This window comes from Myotis brandtii, unplaced genomic scaffold (assembly GCF_000412655.1).
Source record: "Myotis brandtii unplaced genomic scaffold, ASM41265v1 scaffold630, whole genome shotgun sequence".
In the NCBI taxonomy this organism is placed as follows: Eukaryota; Metazoa; Chordata; class Mammalia; order Chiroptera; family Vespertilionidae; genus Myotis; species Myotis brandtii.
Genome location: NW_005370412.1, coordinates 1,057,402 through 1,070,121, shown reverse-complemented (window position 1 = coordinate 1,070,121; position 12,720 = coordinate 1,057,402). Strand labels below are relative to the sequence as shown.

The following is a 12,720-nucleotide window of genomic DNA, read 5'->3' as shown; positions in this document are numbered from 1 at the left end:
GGCCAGCGCTGCGCTCCGGGCGGATGCTGGCACCCGGGCTTCGCTGCTCTCTGGACGCCGCTCAACTTCTCTCCCAGGCGCAGGAGCTTGGAAGTCATTGGTCTCTCTCCGGTTGGATCGACTTATTTTGAGATTTGGGGCGTTGCGGTTTACGCAGGAACCTCTGTACCGCTCTCCCCCCTTCCTCCCTCTCTCTCTCTCAACCTTTTTGGATGCCTCTGTGCTGGCAGATTTAAAGACCCAAGTCTTGGCCGTGGAATATCTTGGATGGACTTGCAGGGGCTGGTGTTCTAAAGCCTGTCACCACAACCCTGTCCTTGTCTTTTTGTTGTTGTGAAAGTTCTTTTGTTTTAATTTTTTTTCCTTCCCCCATTAATAAATCACCAAACTGTTACCTAGCAGGCCGGTGCCCGCCGCTCCCAGGACCAGGTGGTGGTCTGCCAGAGCGGAGCTGTGTTTGAAGAGCAGCCTGCTCCACCCCTCTCCTCTCCAGCCCTGGAACGCCACCACACACTGGCATTTTGAAAAAAAAATTGCCTCCAGAAACTGAGCACCCCCACCCCCTTGCCAGCCTTCTCCTCCCCCCTTTTTAACTCCTTGAGGAATGGAGCTTTGCAGAGGTTGTATTTAGATTCAACAGTTCGGACCAGCGGGTCGCTGCTGCTGCTGCTGCTGCTGCTGCCTCTCCAAAGAGCTCGAAAGGCTCCCGGGAGGCGGCGGTCCCCGCGCCGGTCTGGATGCGGCTCTGAGTCTCCGCGTGTCTCTGCTTGTTGCTGGTGCAGGTGTTCGGCCGCGATCACCTTTGTGTGTCTTCTGTCTGTTTAAACTTCAGGATGGCTCGCTTCGGAGAGGCAGTGGTCGGCAGGCCGGGGTCTGGCGATGGAGACTCGGACCAGAGCAGGAACCGGCAAGGAACCCCGGTGCCTGCCGCCGGGCAGGCGGCCGCCTACAAGCAGTCGAAAGCGCAGAGGGCGCGGACTATGGCTTTATACAACCCCATTCCTGTCCGGCAGAACTGTTTCACCGTCAACAGATCCCTGTTCATCTTCGGAGAAGATAACATTGTCAGGAAATACGCCAAGAAGCTCATCGATTGGCCATATCCTTTCTTGCCCACCATAACTCCCCTCTCCCCCTTTGCGTTTCTTGGGTGAGAGGGGAAAGCAAGCGTGGAATCTGCCCCCCTATTTCCTTCCTGATGCCCATTTGCCCCTTTGCTGATGTGCACTCGTTACTTCGACACATCTAAGGGGCAAGCTTGGTGCCATAGAGACCAGTGTGGGCACTAGTGGTTTTCAAGGTAAGACTTTTGGGCTCTGATTTTTCCTGTGTGGCGGTTTCTAGCATCCCTGGGCGCAGGGGGTTGAGGTTTTGTGTGATTGCCAGTCCCCCCCCCCCTCATCCTTTCACATCGAAAGGGTTGCCCTAAACTCAGGGCTTCCTTTCATACCCTGTCCCCCTTTTCGTACCTCAGAGTCACCCCCATCCCCACCAGCTGGAGGGACACCTGCGTTATCTGCCCACAGGGGAGGTCCAGCTCAGCAACTTCAAGAGCTCTGGGCTAAGCCCCATATGGACCCATAGGTGAAATCAGACAGGCTTTGCCTGGGGACCCAGCTAACTCTGGGGGGAAGTTGCACTGAGAGTAAAGTGAAGGAGTACGTCAGGGGAGGCAGTCTCTAATGGCACAGCCCAAAGAGCTCAGCTGGAGTTCTCTTCTGAGCCAGGGAAGAGCAGCTCACCAGGGCCCCTGCTTTCCGTGGTCCTGAGCTGGGGACCCCACTGAGTGCTCTCCCAGCGCCCAGGATCCAGGTGGATCTGCTGGGCCTGAATTCATCCGCTGAAGGCTGCATCGGCGGAGCCCAGAGGTGTGCCCGCAATCGCTCTCCCCCTGGCTCCAAAGGAACTGCTCTCCACAGTGGGCTGGTGGGGCGGCTGATGGTGCAGGGCCGGGGTGAACGGCAAAGAAGGAGCGTCTTTGCAGGTTTAAGCAAGTGCACCAAATGCAGGCTGCTGATTAGGCATCTCACTGCCTTGTGCTTCACTAAGAATTTGGGCGTCCGTCTGGCAAGATCTTTAGGAATTGGGCGTTGGTGGGTGGTGCGGGGGATTAGTAGGAAGCCAGTCAGTGGGGTGGTGGTAATTATGGGGGTAGCTTGGAGACATGGGACTTGGATGCTTGTGGAGAGAGATTTCTTGGGAAGGATGCACCTGCAAAGGAGGCCCCGCCCTTTCCCCCTTCCCTCCCTCCTCCACACCCCCACCCTCCAGGTGTGCATCACAGACAGCTGGAGCCCTGCTGGGTCCCTAGTGTCAGCTAGGCACGCTGTCTCTCCCCTAAGGGCCTCTTCCTGCTCCCCCCACCCCCCGTCTCTAGTCTTCCCCTCCTTCCTCCCTAGTTCCTGCCTCAGCAGCACTGTGATTGGCTGGCGCATGGTACTTCCAGGCAGCACCCCTCATTAGAAATGAAGGAGCATCTCTAAGCAGATATTATTCCTGCCGCTGCACGCATCCTCCTACAGCCACCCGGGCTGGGCTGGGCTTCCTCTCTCCTCCTCCCTGTACTCCCCTCCCTCTTCCCCTCCCTCCCACGCAGAGTGATGGGGCCATTCGGTGCCCGAGTTAACCGTATCTAGGGTGGGGGGATTTGGGGAGGGAAAGGATCAGGTCTCTGCAGCCCCGCCTGCCAGTGCGCTGCACAAAGCAGACAGATCTCATTGTGTTGCATGCTGCGGCTGCAAACACTCCTCCAGTCAGGTCTCTGATTTCCCAACAGGGCCCCCTCTCCCTTCCGCCTTCAACAGTTCCCTAAAATTTCCTACCCACTAGGTGCTTCTTCAACGTGCACCTCTCTTAGGGGCGCGTTTACTCAGGTGCCCTCTGTTTCCTTGGGGTAGACAAAGCCACCCAGCTGAGGGTGGCAAAGTGCCCGCAGGCATTGTTGGCACCTCGGACAGCGCCATGGAAATCCGCAGGAGGCTGGGGCGCCACAGTCACCCAGGTTCAGCACCTGGGGCGCTTCCCAGGCTGGGATCTCCTGCACGTTTCCTACACCACGCGGTTGCTGCTGCTCACGTCTCCTCTTCCACCGCAAAGACACCGCCTATCTGCTAGGCTGAGAGCGCCAGGTGGAACTGCGGGTTTTACTCCTCCGTTTTCTCGTCTCTGGCCAGGTCGAGTGGCTAGGAGTCAGAGGGCAGCCAGAGAGCGGGTTTCAGCGTCATGCTCAGTGCCTTGGCTGAGAGCCTGTCCCAATGGTCTCTTCTAGCCTCATGGCTGGGAGTTTCCCAGTGGTTCTACAGCATGTAGGCGGTTGTAGCAGTGTTCAGACAACATCTGCTAAGGTGTGTAGAGGAGCCTGGTTGGCCAATTTAAAATACACCATGTTTGCTTTTTTTCTCCTGACTGTACAACGTAACTGACATACCTTCCCTCTGGTGGTGACCACGTGGGAACATTGTGCTTTAGCACGGTCTGCGCTCTCTCTATTACCACCTGCATCCAAGTTCCTAGTCTCACTTCCCTTCCTCTAGCAACACCCAGCTCCCAGCAATACCTTGCTTTTATCCAATGGGAGTTAGCATGAGCTTCAGTTACCAGTCAAGCTTTAGAGCCAGGCTGTCTGGGTTCTAGTCCCATTCCTTCAGCAGCTCTGTGACCTTGAAAAGTCACTTCATTACTTTGCGACTCGGTTTCCTTATTGGTAAAATGAGGAAGACGATCATGATTTACCCGAAGAACTCCATGAGTTAATATGTACCAAGTTCCTAGAATATTGCCCGATACCCACTAAACACTAGCTATTATTATTAGTGAAGTCCTTCAGACATTCCAGCATACCTTAAGGGAGGGGTCGTAGTTCCAGGTGAACTAAGTCTTCTAGATTTTTACTTCTCAAAGACAGCGAGGAGCAGCATTCCTATCACCTCTTGACAGACATTCAGAATCCCAAAGCCCCACTCGGATTTTCTAAACCATAATCTGCATTTGAATAAGGTCCCCAGGTGATTCGTATGCACATGAAAAGTTTGGGAAGGACTTCTCCGATCACTGTAAGGGGCGCATTTTGAGAAAAGGAAGGTTCAGAAGAGTGTCAAGACCTGCTTCCAACTGACACGTGCCCTTGCAGGATGCTTGAGGGTTTGGAAGACTTGGCGTGCTGTGCTTTTTGAGACTTAGACACCCTTCATAGGCTGGACTTGGAAGGTAATGTGCACCCTTATGTGCTGTTAGTAGTCTCTTAACACTGCATGTTACTGGTCTTTAATCAGATTGGGCTAGACAGATGAGTTAAATAAAAGGGATGATTTAATTTCTACTCGTAGGACTCTCTAACTTTCTGGGGGTAATGTTATCTGGTTCCTAATAGGCAAGGTCTAGTTCTTATGGGAGGAATTGCCTAAGATAGCCCAGATTTGGCATGAAAGATGGCGGCATGTCAACAGCCCACTCTGAATGTGTTTCATTTTTCTTGGAAGCGACATCTGCATCGGGAGATAATTTTATTTTCTCATGGCACTCTCTTCTGCTGTGGAGACCATAACCTTTTTGAAAATGCTAATCTGATTTCAAATGTGGTATTACATTTTATGCGATTCCTCCTTTTCTGTCTCACTCATCTAATAGATCTCACAAAAGGGTTCTCCTTTTCCTCAAGGAATTGGCTGCTCTGAATGTCATTCCACATTCTCTATAGCATGTGCCTACCAGCTCTAGCCCTTCTGTGCCCAGGCCCAGTTCCCCTGTGGACATCCAGGGTCTCCCTGATGGTCTGAGCTGTCTCACACTGATTTGCACTTTGCCAGGTGAGAGGTTGGAGGGAAGAGATGGATCTTCTCACTCAGAGACTCTGTGCCGTTGATGGGCAGGGGGAATTTTTATTTTATTTTTTATTTATTTTTTTACTGGTGGTGTGAGTCACTCAGCAGGAGAGCACATGTTTCCCGTGGAAGTGAACATGGTTTAAAGTAGGACAATCCCTGAGATGATGAAGCTCATTACCATGAACCTGTGGACATTCACCCAGGATTTCTTATGGCAGAGAATTTCCCTGTGGCCCCAAAGAACGCTGGCTTTGGGTCAGAAGCTATGTGCTGTGTTATGGTGAATTTCTCATTGAAAATTGTCCACTTGTTTTCGAGGATTTTGGTAAAGATTACTGAAAACTTTCGTTCCCACACCTCCCATTTTGGCGTTTGCTTTTCTCTCGCGTCGGTTGCCTAAAAATACCCAGCACCTTGCAGGATGGTAGACTAATCCTGGCAAGGATTTCAGGGTGGATGTAACTAATGGATCAGGAGTCAGAGTGCCTTGATTGGGGCAGAGGGTGGCAACTAACAAGGACGGAGCCTGTGATTATATCCTATGGTCAGAGAAGCAGAAAGGCTTCCCATCAGCCGTGTCCCTGGGCACGGAAGCCGACAGCGGGACAGACAGCCGCTGTAACTGGCACCGAGGCTGCAGGACGAAAGCCTTCGTTTTCTAAGGCCCCCAGACACCCTCCAACTGGCCCACTGGCTCTGCCATTGAAACACGGTGTGGGTCATGTTTCCTCTGGAAACCAGGCTACGACTTGTTGCGGGGCAGCTGTTAAGTGTCATGCAACCTGGCAATGGACCTGGAGTGCGAAGGAGGTTGACAGGAATGAATGACTCGAAGATGGTGGCAGAAGTATCTTGGATGCGACAGTTCTGTCTGTTGGCTTGCCTACCACCATTTCCCAACGCGCTCTCCCTGCAGTGGGTGCAGGGCGCACTGCGCATTAAAGGAGGAGGAGGGAAATGCCGAGAACAGGCCTGCTTCTTCTCTTCTGAAAGATCCAGACTCTAGAATTATTAGCTCCATCCAAGGCTGCTTATCTCTTTTCAGCTGTCGCTGTGCAAAATGTAGGTGTTTCCCCGCCTCAAACTCTGCTGCTTCCCCCCTCTCCACAGGAACAGCTGGTTTCTGCCCGTCTTCATGTTCTTCGTTCAAATAAAACAAAGTCAAGATTTGCTAAGCTGTCAGGACTCTTGCAGACCCTCTGACGCCCGTGCTCCCTCAGCAGATCAGTAGCCTCTCTTTGTCATTCGCTGGGCTGCCTGGGAAAGAAAGGGCAGCTCCCCAGCCAGAGCCCAGCCTTGCCATCCAGCCCCTCCGGCGACTCTGACTGTAATGAACACCTTTCTGTTCAAGGAGAGAGAGAGGCCAGGGCCTTCCCTTTATATTCCCCTTCTGCCTGGTCCTCCGCCCTTTTCATCTTTCTGTACTAGTATTTCTCCCTCTCTCATTTTTAGGGTTGGGCTTTGTGAATAATTCATCACATGTGTGAGTTTTTCCTAGGATTTTTAGAAAAGGAAGGTTATTCGTCTTCCTCTTGGATATGATCAAGGTCTCTTTTTGTGCAGAGGGACTGGGGCACGAGAAAGGTGGCTGGAGGGAAACAGTGTCTGGCTGTTCCTATAAGGACTGCCTCTACCCAGTCCCGGTACATGTGGGTGCCCATCAGTATGCAGCTCCTCCTCCTCTTCTATTCAGAGAACACGGTTAATGAGAAGATATTTATGTCCCCAAGTACTTGTCACTCAGAATTCTCTGGTCATCCTGGTTTTTCACGTTGGTAGATGCGGAGCCAGTGAGCCAAGACGCAGGCTCTGTAACCATTTCTTTTCAAATCCCAGTCGATTCACGTAGGAATTTGGAGGGGAAGCAGGCACCGAAATTAGTGTATAGCAACCCTCCACCAACACCACCACTACCACCAGCACCACGTGGCTTCTAACACAGACCGTTCGGAAGGGGGATAAAGGTGCCAGGGCCCCGTGCCAAAGCCTCTCTTCCTGAGCATTCGGAACCTACTTGTGTGCGGTCACCAGTCGTTCAGAGAGAGAAACATCCACGTGAGAGAGAGACATCGATCGGGTGCCTCCCACATGTGCCCTGACCGGAGCCGGGGATTGAACACTCAACCTAGATAAGTGCCCTGACTGGGAATCGAACTTGCAATGCTTTGGTGCACACCAGCCAGGGCCAGCATCGCTTTTAACTAAAGACAGAAAGTGCAGCACAAAGGTTTTAGGTTCCTCCGGCCCCGTGTCCTCTCATATTTTAAGCCACTCCAAGGAGATGTCTGTGGTGTATTTGTGCCGACTGAGTGCCCAAAGAATATTTACCTAATTTTCCATTTCCTGCATCTTTGGCCAATCTCTGGCTATGAACTCTTGACCCGCAATGGCCCAGATCCAGGAAAAGAGCCCTGAATGCCTTGAAAATGCATCCATTACCTAAGACAGCCCCACCCCCACTCCCACCCCTCTCCTTGCGCCAGGTGGAGCAGCAGGCACTTCTTAGGAGCTTCTTTTCTTACTGTATTTTGAGTTCCAAGTTTGTAGGACTGAACAGTTCCACTCTTAGCCTTCTTGACTATTAAATAGAAGAAGAAAGAACCATTTCTAAAGTAGTTCATCTGGAGGCAGATAGGCAGGGTTTGGGATTATAACTGCAGGCTAAACTCTAGCTACAGACTCCAGTGGTCCAGCCATGTGAGGGGCTGCAGGGAGAGGTCCTGCCTGGTGCCTGTGGGTGGTTGATTTGCATGGCTGTTGCAACTCTGCATAATTTTGAGGCTTTTTTTTTTTTTTTTTTTTTTTTTTTTTTTTTTTTTTTTTTTTTTTTTTTTTTTTTTTTTTTTTTTGCTGCATTTGGCCCTGCTGCATTGCATTTAGTTCCCTGCCTCTGGAGAATTTGGAAAGCCTGCTTTACTTGTATTCATTGGCTTTCTGGAAGGGTGTATCATTAAATCCAGGGGGTGGGGATGGGGCGGAGTGTCATTATTACCCCTCCCCTTTCAGAGAGGGTTGAAAGGGACTGGGCTGAGCAGTGGGTAACAGGTTAGAGTCACAGCGGGGAACCGGAACCAGGCCTGTTGGATCAAGGGCTGGTGTCATTTCCGTGGCTGAGGCACATGGTTCTGCCAGTCGCCTCCCGGGCCCAGAGAAGAGACGTTAAAACCAGCACGAGGCAGAAATTAGTCCTCACAAATCCTTCCCAGCCTTTAGCTTAGCAGGAGGCTTGAAGTTTTTCAAACTTTCTCGATTTCCACACCATTTTCTCATGGGGCTGGTCAGAGTCAAAAAGCATGAAATGGATTTTCAACAGTCACTCTCTAATGTCCCCGCCATTTCCAGCTGTGTGCTATTGGGAACGCTTTTGCCACTGTTCTGTCAGCGGCTTCTCTTTAGAACAGGTGATTTCTTTTTTTATTGAATCGATTGGGGTGACAATGGTTAATAAAATCATACAGGTTTCAAGTGTCCAGCTCTTTAATACATCATTTGCATATTGCATCATGCACTCCGCACCCCAGGTCAAGTCACTTTCCGCCACCATTTATCCTTCCATGCCCTCTTCCCCCACTGCCTTTTCCCTCTGGCAATCACCATACTGTTGTCTGTGTCTGGTGTTTTTTGTTTGTTTGTTTTTTGCTTAATCCCTTCAGCTTTTTCACCCAGCCCTCCAACACCTCTCCCCTCTGAGAGCTGTCAGTCTGTTCTTTGTATCTATTTTGTTTTCTTAGATTATTTTGTGCATTAGATTTCACATGTAAGTGAGATCATGTGATATTTGTCTTACTCTAACTGGCTTTTTTCACTTAGCATAATACTCTCTAGAATTGGTTCTCAACCTTCCTAAAGCCGCGACCCTTTAATACAGTTCCTCATGTTGTGGTGACCCCCAATTTCATTGTTACAAATTGAACATAATTAAAGCATAGTGATTAATCACAAAAACAATATGTAATTATATATGTGTTTTCTGATGGTCTTAGGCGACCCCTGTGAAAGGGTCTTTCGACCCCCAAAGGGGTCTCGACCCATAGTTGAGAACTGCTGCTCTAGATCCATCCATGCTGTCCTATAAGGTAAGATTTCCTTCTTTTTTTTAATGGCCAAGTAGTATTCCATTGTGTAAATGTACCACAGCTTTTTTTTATCCACTCATCTACTGCTTGATGGGCACTTGGGTTGCTTCCAGATCTTGGCTATTATAAATAATGCTGCAATAATCATTGGGGTGCATATATTTTTTTAAGTAATGTTTCAATTTTCTTCAACTATATTCCCAGAAGTGGGATCGCTGGGTCATAAGGCAGTTGCATTTTTAACTTTTTGAGGAAACACCATATTGTTTTCCACAGTGGCTGCACCAATCTGCATTCCCACCAGCAGTGTACTAGGGTTCCCTTTCTCTACATCAGCACTTGTTGCTTGTTACTTTATTGATAATAGCCATCCTGACAGGCGTGAGGTGATACCTCATTGTGGTTTTACTTTGCATCTCTGATGATTAGTGACACTGAGCATCTTTTCATATGTCTATTAACCATCTGTATGTCTTCTTTGGAGAAGTGTCTATTCAGGTCCTTTGCCCATTTTTAAATTGGATTGTTTGTTTTCTTTGTGTTGAGTTGTATAAGTTCTCTATAAATTTGGATATTAACCCCTCATCAGTTGTATCATTGGCAAATATGTTTTTCCATTCAGTGAGTTGTCCGTGGTTTCCTTTGCTGTGCAAAACCTTTTTAGTTTGATGTAGCCGAATTTGTTTATTTTTTCTGTTGTTTCCCTTGCCTGAGGAGATAAATCAGAAAAAATATTGCTACAAGCAATGTCTGAGATTTTACTGCCTATGTTTTCTTCTAGGATTTTTATGGTTTCACGACTTACATTTAAGTCTTTAATCCATTTTGAATTTATTCCTGTATACGGTGTAAAGAAGTGGTCTAAAAGGTTTCCTTTTTTTCTCATGTATCCATCCAATATTCCCAACACCATTTATTGAATAAACTGTCTTTATCCCATTGTATGATATTGGCTATGGGTTTGTCATACATGACCTTTATTATGTTGAGGTATGTTCCCTCTATTCCTACTTTGCTGAGAGTTTTTATCATAAATGGGTGCTGGATTTTATCAAATGCTTTTTCTGCATCTATTGATATGATCATGTGATTTTTCTACCTCATTTTGTTTATGTGGAGTATCATGTTTATTGATTTGCAAATATTGTACCAATCTTGCACAACTGGGATAAATCCCAGTTGATCATGGTGTGTGATCTTTTTAATGTATTGCAGGATCCAGTTTGCTAATATTTTGTTGAGGATCCTGCGTTTTATATTCATGAGGGATATTAGCCTATAATTTTCTTTCTTTGTAGTGTCTCTATCTGGTTTTCGACTTAGGATAATGCTGACCTGGTGAAATGAGCTTGAGAGTCTTCCTTCCTCTTGAATTTTTTGGAATAGTTTGAGAAGAATAGGTGTCAGTTCTTCTTGAATGTTTGGTAAAATTCACCTGTGAAGCCCTCTGGTCCAGGACTTTTGTTTGCTGGGAGTTTTATTTATTTATTTATTTATTTATTTATTTATTTATTTTATTACTGCTTCGATTTTATTAGTTGTAATCTGTCCTTCGGATTTCTGATTCTTCAATTCAGTTTTGAAAGATGGTATGTTTCTAGGAGTTTATCCATTTCTCCCAGGTTGTTTAATTTTTTGGCTTGTAGTTGTTCATAAATGTTTTCTTCCAATCTTTTGTAGTTCTTTGGTGTCAGTTGTTATTTGTCTTTTTTTCATTTCTGATTTTATTTATTTGGGTCCTTCCTTTTTTTTTGCTTGATGAATCTGGTTAAAGGTTTGTCAATCTCATTTAGCTTTTCAAAGAACCAGCTCTTGTTTTCATTGATCTTTTGTACTTTTTTTTTAAGTCTCTATGTCTTTTATTTTCTCTCTAATATTTATTATTTCCTTCCTTTTATCTATCATGTGTCTAGTGTTCCACTAACCTGGACCTGTAGGACCAGGTGTGGCTCTAGTGGGGGGAGAAGAGATGGCTAGAAGGCAGTGAGGACACTAGCTGGCTGGTAGAGGATTGCAGGGTCATTTCATGGGAATCTGGAGACAAGCTTTTCCTACTTCACAGTCTTGCTAGGGACCAGTCCAGGTTCTGCATTACCCAACACAAGCTGTGCAAAAAGTACACAGTGTTTGTTGCTATCTGGCAATTTGTTATACAGAACTCTTTATTATTTGGCACCCAGAGATCTGTAGTATAATAACAAATGAGATGTGTACCGATGGCCCCCAGGCACCACCTAGTGCTTTCTGAATACTGCCAATAAAGCATTCACTGCATTATGTTCAACATTGTTTGAGCGGTGTATGCACTTTATTGTATTCACAGCTTTTGCAAATTATAATCCATATTGATTATATAAAGTAGCTCTTTAGCACTTTTTTTGTTGTTAAATTAACCAAAGCATTCTTCATTAGCTACACCAGATAACAGGAATCTCTGCCTTGTTGCAGACATACTCCTTTCTTCAACTCTAGTAATACTGTAGGACTTGGAGATGAATCCTGGTACAGTTGTCATATTGCCAGGTGGTGGTTGGAACAAAACCATTATTTTTAAGTGGATGGATAGCTCAGTAGGCCTTAGATTTTCTGGGTAGGTTCTCCAGCTGCTAACTGTATTGCATCTAATTGGGTGAGCCATGTTCCTGTAAGCTGACATTGAAAATGAACCATCAAAATTTCTGAGAGCTTCCAATGGGCATCTCAGCTAGAGGTTGGCATCCTTCCCCAGCTTGACTGAATTACCCAACTTTTGTGCCTTGGGCTGTTTCCATGCTCATTGATACCCCCATCTCCTTTCTCCTTGATCAAAGTCAGGGGATGTGTTGATTTGAAACTGTTCAGTTGCAGGGTGATGGTCTTTAGTTGGGTTAGACCAGGGGTCCTCAAACTTTTAAAACAGGGGGCCAGTTCACTGTCCCTCAGACCGTTGGAGGGCCGGACTATAGTTTAAAAAAAAACTATGAACAAATTCCTATGCACACTGCACATATCTTATTTTGAAGTAAAAAAACAAAACGGGAACAAATACAATATTTGTATTTGCATGTGGCCCGCGGGCCGTAGTTTGAGGACCCCTGGGTTAGACAATGGAATTTGAGAGTTGGGAACGACCTGAGTGGCTGCCTAGATGCCATCTAGATGAATCTTTTTGGGGAATAGAAATTACTAGGTCTCTCCAGTACAGTGATTATTTGCTTTCTGTATTAGGAGCACAAATCCTATAGAAATCTGATCGATGCTATGGACTCCTCTTTCCTGAAAAAATAACGCATACACTTTTGCATTCATTTTTTTGGGGGTGTGGTCCAAGGATTACAGTTTAAAAACGGATGCTAGAAAATTCCCACATTCGGGTATATTGGAATGACAGGAATAGTGACTCCTAACCCAACATCATCATATCCTTTAGGTACCAGTCCGGCAGGAATTCCACAGAGACATGTTTGTGCTAGTGCGTCAGCAGAAGGTCATGATGTAACACAAGCCTTCTAGCCAATGAGCATGAACTCAATGCAGGAACTCTTCCTACATCACCCTGAGAGATGGCCATCAAGCTTCCAGGGACAGGGTGCCCTTCTATTACTAAAATACTTCAGGTGTAGGAAGTTGAACTATTCCTTATGTAGTTTCTACCTGCTTGTTTTTTCATCTTTTTGTCCTATAAGCAATACAGACCGAACCTACTTTTTGTTCACTTAATCGTGTATGGCACTGAGCAGTGCTGTTGGCTAGAGGCGTCTGTTACGATGGATATGATGTTTTTATCTGTGCTGCTCAGTGAGGTAGCCACCAGCCACATGTGGCTCTTGAACACTCGATAT

The 12,720-nt window shown here is 47.1% G+C and overlaps 1 protein-coding gene across 1 annotated transcript in view; it reads left to right on the top strand.

The window, feature by feature from the left end:
- The window catches only part of CACNA1E (calcium channel, voltage-dependent, R type, alpha 1E subunit), a 340,306-nt gene that overhangs the window by 53,719 nt on the left and 273,867 nt on the right, over positions 1-12,720 (top strand). Inside the window, exon 2 of the mRNA XM_005880270.2 lies at positions 833-1,099. Within this exon, the coding sequence (XP_005880332.1) occupies positions 833-1,099 (267 nt within the window). The remainder of the gene's footprint in view (positions 1-832; positions 1,100-12,720) is intronic.